Genomic DNA, 6,000 nt, shown 5'->3' with positions numbered 1-6,000 from the left:
TCGGTCACTCTGCAAATGGAAATGGATGCTTTTGATGCTTTTAAGCCATTAGTTCCAAGAAATTGTCTTTCTGTTACTTCTCCAGTGTTTTCTAGTGGCTCTCTCTCTCTCTCTCTCTCTCTCTCTCTCTCTCTCTCTCTCTCTCTCTCTCTCTCTCTCTCTCTCCAGTGTTTTCCAGGGCTTTCCTGCCAGATCAATGCCGTTACACCTTTACTCATCCCCCCGATCCCTCTTATCTTCCTCTCTTCATCTCCACTAACCCATCCTTTAATCTCAGTTAACCTCTTATGATCTCTTTCTATCTCTTTCATTTTTCTTGATTGCGGTTCCTAAAGTGTTTCTGATGAGTTTTTCCTTTTTTTGTTCTTTCTGCATGGTTTTGAGGTAGCAGAGATGGTGTTCAAAGAATCTACTCTGAACTTGTTGAGGAAGAAGATGATCTATATAATGCAAATCGAGCTCATGATGAAAGATAGGACAAACGAACCGAAGGAACAAGATCTCATTAGTAGACTTGGAAAATCAGATGACGGAAATGGTGGGAACATGATAGATTGTTCTCTCTCGTTTGGTATGAAGCTCGATAACAACCCAACTCCAACTAATCCCTCCACTGCTAACATCTATGGCCCCTTTCCTATCCCTACACAGGTATAAACATATGCTCTTTTCATCTGTTTCATGTTTCAGTTACACATCTTTTAGGTCTTTGCCTTTTGATGATCAGAGAATACTTTTGGTTTTCAGTAAGATGCTTACTCACAGTTCTCTCTCACTTTGGCTCCTCTTGTTTTTTGGGTGAAGTTGGGTATTTTTTTTTAGGTATGATTTTTAAAGGAAATGTTTTATGCTTATGGACAAAGTTTTCTTTCACCCATCGGTGAAGGAAGAAAGAGAGGGTCCTGATTTGACCCTCTATCTCCATATACATATATACATACATACATACATACATATATATATATATATATATATACTCCCTGGCATATTGTATGATGTTCTTAAGGCAGTTCACTCTTAGGGAAATCTCTTCCATGTTTTGTTGCGGGGTCAGATTTCTCTTGACAGACACACCTACAAACAATTTTTATTTTTTAAATCTTGACAGACACAACTTCAAACATAGGTTGATAAAGGTGTCAGTACTATGTCCATTGATCTGTATCAATATTAGTCATGTTTGATATCGATATGTATAGTTGGTAAAAGATATAGACAATCGGATCAAGTTTCTGATGCTAATCTTGATGTACTAAGTTATCTCTCTTTAAAAGTTATCGATAACTGGATCAGCCTAAGTTAATCTTACTTCTAATTCTATTAGAATTCATTGGTGGGAATCGACTTGAACCCTAAAAATCAACCAATTTTTTGAATTAAAAATCGATAGAAACCAAGATTGAGATTCAGCTGATTTTGATTAGATTGTTGATCTACTATTATTCCTGCTTTTCAAAGATTACGTGCAACAATTGATGGTGACTGATCCCTTCCATCATGTGTACAACGCAAAAAGCCTCACAAACCATTTCCTCCCTTTTTGACAGATTTTTTTTCTTTTTACTTTTTTTTTTTTATCTCTTGGATGCAGTCCAGTGTAGTCAGTTGGTCCTGGGCAAGGCAGCATAGTTGTTGCCTCCATCTAACATAATTGAGAAACAAAACTCAAGACCAAAGGTTCAATATATCCCGATTCCAGCCGATCCATCTTATCCGACCCTTGTATGAAAGGTAAGATTAGGATATGTTTTGGTCGATTCTGACCGATTTTCTCAACAATCTTGACGAATTCTAGGCCGATTCGGATCCTGATTATGGGTCTCTTTTGGACCTTCATTTGATGCTCGTAATCCAACGAAGGTGTCATTTTTTTTTTTTTGGTTCTTTTTATTTCGTAGAAACTTAGGTGTCATCCACATCATCATGATGGTGTTGACTTGTCTGTTGTACGAAATGGCTTGGTGATATGATCCCCCAATCCAATACGTTGGTGCTCATGAGTTTCGAGTGACGGCTACTCTGCTGACCTGTCACCATAAGATTCCTAATTTGCATGGAATTGATTGACTAATGAGATCGCTAATCTGGCTTTGACTTCTATTCATCTCTTCTTGGCTTTAGGTTGATTTTTATAAAGCTGTGCTTGGCAGTTAAGAAAAGAAAAGATTTCTTTTTTAAATTTAATTTTAAGAGAAAGGTAGAGACATAAAAGGATCATTGTATAATTATGATTTTGTCTTATTTTATCTTTTTTATTATTATTTTTTAAGCTACCAAACATAACCTAAGGTGTCCACCACCCCCCAAAAAAAAGTGTCATGATGATTTTAAAATGAAAAACTAGGATCGGGATCTGAATTGGTCCAATTCGGTACATTTTATACATCTAGGGTGTTTTATTACATAGTTGGCTTGAACCAAATTGGAAAAATTAGGATTGGCCTCGATTGATATCGATCTAGATTTATCTGAATCTTTTGGTTTTGATAGGGTCTTAGTCGGTTCTACATGGACAAAACTAAATTATATTTCTTAAATCCGAATGTTGATTTGGTTTTGATTTTATGTGGTCATTAGGCCGGTTGATTTGAGCGTTAAAATGGCACCCCTAAGATTTTTAGGGCCTTTTTTTTATGTACTTGATTTCATTCAAGCCTATTGACGTGGGTGTGAAAAAACACAATTAGACTATTGACTTCTTCCTCCCAAATATTTTCACTTTCTTTTCTCAAAAGACACTGTAATATTTAATATATCTTTTATCAAAACAATGATTGATTTTCATATTACTAACGATTACAAATATAATTGATAAAAGAAGTGTATGTTTAAGCTAAACAAAATATCAAATTCTACACTAGCTTAATATTGTTTTTGCACCTATATATATATATATATATATATATCCTTATGTCTCCTTCTTCATTTAACATGTCTGTTGATATTGTTTGACGCTAGCTTAATCTACTTGAGAAAAGAATCTTTCAACATGTGAATTGTTATTGGCTTGTTTTCAACAACAAATAAAGATAATTTATCATTTTAAATATTTCATTTACTTCCGATTTCTATTAAATAAATCAATTTAACCAAGTTAGGATATGGATTTATGATAATATCACATGAAGCTAGCACCAAGGCTTGCTAAATATAAACTTTTACTATTAGTTGTTGTAATATTGGCTTGATTGAAAAAATATTGATATTAAGGGCCTCCTCATGCCCTTTTGAAGGTTTGCACAGTCTCCTAAAGCTCTAGGGAGGCTTAAAATCAAGGGTGAGATTTTTTTCATATCATATGACAAGTTTTGTTTGAGGCTGTTTTAAATATTAAATATAGAGTTCATTCTATGTCCAATTTGGGCTAAAATTCATTATTGGTTTATGTTTTCTTTTCTACCCAGATTGGCTTGTAAGCTCTGTATATTATGATCTCCTTTAATCTTATTAATGCAATCACTTTACATTAAAAGATAGGAATTTAACAAAGATGCTAATCCTCAGGAGTCCAATAATGGGGTCACGTCATGGTAGATGCAGTGAAAATCCTTAGCCGCGAGAGAAACTTTCTTCTTCTTCTTACTATGAAATTTATATCTTGGGAGACAATATTGTAAGTGAGTATTAATTACGTTTTTGTGGGTAACAGGTAAGGAACAAACAACATGGAGATCAGATAACCAAAGCAAGAGCTTTTCAGACTTGGGTTATTCCTAGCACTGATCACCATGTCGCCCCCACCACCAACAACAAGAACACTACAGGGTTCATCGATTTCTTAGGTGAAACCCCTGTAATGTCATCTGTTCCTCCTCGTCGATGTATGATCCCCATACTTGCAATGCGATATGCTAGAGAAGATCTAAGTTTGGCACCTCCGCAATCTATTGGTGAAAACCCATTTCAAAGAGGCATGGTGGCTAACCTGAATCCCGGCAGTGGCTATGGAAATGGAAACAAAGTATGTACCATCTGTAAGAGGGGCGATACACTGCTCTGGCGTGGCGGACCTCGTGGCCTCAGGGTAAAAATCCTTTTTTCTTTTTGAGATTGTATGAAGCTTCATTAACCTTTTTGTTCACATTTAGGCTGTGTTTGGTATGAATTCTCAAATATATTTTAGTTCTAAAGTGCATTATGAATTTCGGTTTTTTCTATTTTCTTGTAGTAAAACTCTTTTGTTTCTTTTAACTTTCGCAGGCTCTTTGTAATGCCTGCGGAATTCATTTCCAGAAGCTGCAAAAGAGAGTTCAGTGGAGCAATGAGGCCTTCCCCAAACCCAGAAATGTTATTAGGAAACCATAATAAGTACAGGGATGGTGATGGTGGGGATAATGTTGTTTGGAGAATAAAGTTTATTCATATACTGCATTATATGACGAACTATTTCTTTTTTTTGTAGAACATGATATGATGAACCATACCAACTTATTAACCCTTTAATGTCTTGGACTCTCTCTCTCTCTCTCTCTCTCTCTCTCTCTCTCTCTCTCTCTCTCTCTCTCTCTCTCTCTCTCTCTACCTTAAATAATCACCTTTATTTTTCTTCTTAACCCAGATTAAATTAATGTTTCTCTTTTATTTTGTTTCTTCTTATATGTTCAACTTGAATTTCTACTTCTTTTTTTCACGAGATTTATTTTCCATCTTTTGCATGGTAAAGATTTTGGTACTTGTGGAAAAGTTTTGTCTCTCACCTAGTATTACTGATAATCATAGTTGGAAATAAGGTTGAAACCTATTAAGGATTCATGTAGACTTACCCATATTTAATTAAAAAATGATTGAATCAAGTCAGAGTTAGCCTTGAGTTTTCATTGACTCAGTGTTTTTGCTCGAGTCATAATAAACTCATTGAGTCTAGTTTCTAGGAAGAAATTCTTTGAACCAGTAGTGGCATTGGGAATCAAGAAGATGTTTGAGGAATTGTTCTCCTCGAATGGGGTGATGAATCGGGGATTGCATCCCTTGGTTGGGTTTCTCAGATTTGAAGGGATACGTGAAGCAGATCAAGGTTTCGGGGAAGATATTTAATGGGTTTATTGAGGAGGTGATGCGTGAGCACAAGATGAGGAATGTTGTTGAGGTTAGCTAAATGTTCAAATCTCTGGAAGACAAATTCCATAGGATGGAAAATGCTAGGCTGCAAAAATCATTGACAATAGGAGGCACTAATCATTGTCATAGCCAAATCCAGCTGAATGGGAGTTGGAATTTGGATTTGGTTGTGGATGTATGTTAATTTGCTATACGTCCTTGACTTGCCTACCCAACTTCTAAGATTCATCTTACACTACATATGATACACCGCATTGGCGCATTCACAGAATGCAAGCTTACCAATTTAATCATATAGCATGTTTTGCCACTAATGAAGAACTAATCCATTCTTGTTCAAATCCAAGGATTTGCCTAGGATTGGGACACCATTTATGACTAATACCTATTAGGGATTCTATTCCATAGAATCATATGGACAACCCTATAGTGTTTAGAACACAAGTACGAATCATAAAAGAGATTAACCACATACTTCTTGAGCGCGGGTGGAGTTCCTAAATCACAAACAATAATACTCTCACGAATAATGATGAGGAACTATGCAATTGGAGTCCCTCTACTGAGATCTTCTGCAGCCTCTTACCCATGGCTTTCCTCTTTCTATGTGCTTGCTCTGGTGAGAAAGCAATGCTTTCAAACAATATGTTGTGTAACAAATTGGAGTCCATTTACTGAGATCTTCTGTAGCCTCTTACCCATGGGTTTTCTTTTTCTGTGAGCTTACTCTTGTGAGAAAGAAATGCTTCCAAACAATATGTTGTGTAAGTAATGGCTGTAGGGACCATAATAGAAAAGGATAGGAGTTTCCTAATCAAAATGGGTATAACTGTTTGGGCCTAGTGGGTCAATTGATATTAGTTAAGCCCAGATAAAAAGTCCTAACAATACCTTCCCAAATAGAGTGAGATAAAGGGCATTGTTGCGACAAAAAATCTACCA

The 6,000-nt window shown here is 35.9% G+C and overlaps 1 protein-coding gene across 1 annotated transcript in view; it reads left to right on the top strand.

Moving 5' to 3' along the window:
* Positions 1-4,459, top strand: part of LOC122090092 (GATA zinc finger domain-containing protein 11-like) — a 4,725-nt gene extending 266 nt beyond the window's left edge. Inside the window, exons 2-4 of the mRNA XM_042659930.1 lie at positions 385-651; positions 3,650-4,024; positions 4,201-4,459. Coding sequence (XP_042515864.1) covers positions 394-651; positions 3,650-4,024; positions 4,201-4,305 — 738 coding nt within the window. The 5' untranslated portion in view covers positions 385-393 and the 3' untranslated portion in view covers positions 4,306-4,459. The remainder of the gene's footprint in view (positions 1-384; positions 652-3,649; positions 4,025-4,200) is intronic.
* The last annotated feature ends 1,541 nt before the right edge of the window (positions 4,460-6,000 follow it).

The sequence above is a fragment of the Macadamia integrifolia genome, chromosome 9 (assembly GCF_013358625.1).
Source record: "Macadamia integrifolia cultivar HAES 741 chromosome 9, SCU_Mint_v3, whole genome shotgun sequence".
NCBI classification, from domain to species: Eukaryota; Viridiplantae; Streptophyta; class Magnoliopsida; order Proteales; family Proteaceae; genus Macadamia; species Macadamia integrifolia.
The sequence above is the reverse complement of the archived record's forward strand: the minus strand, read 5'-3'. Positions and strand labels throughout refer to the sequence as shown.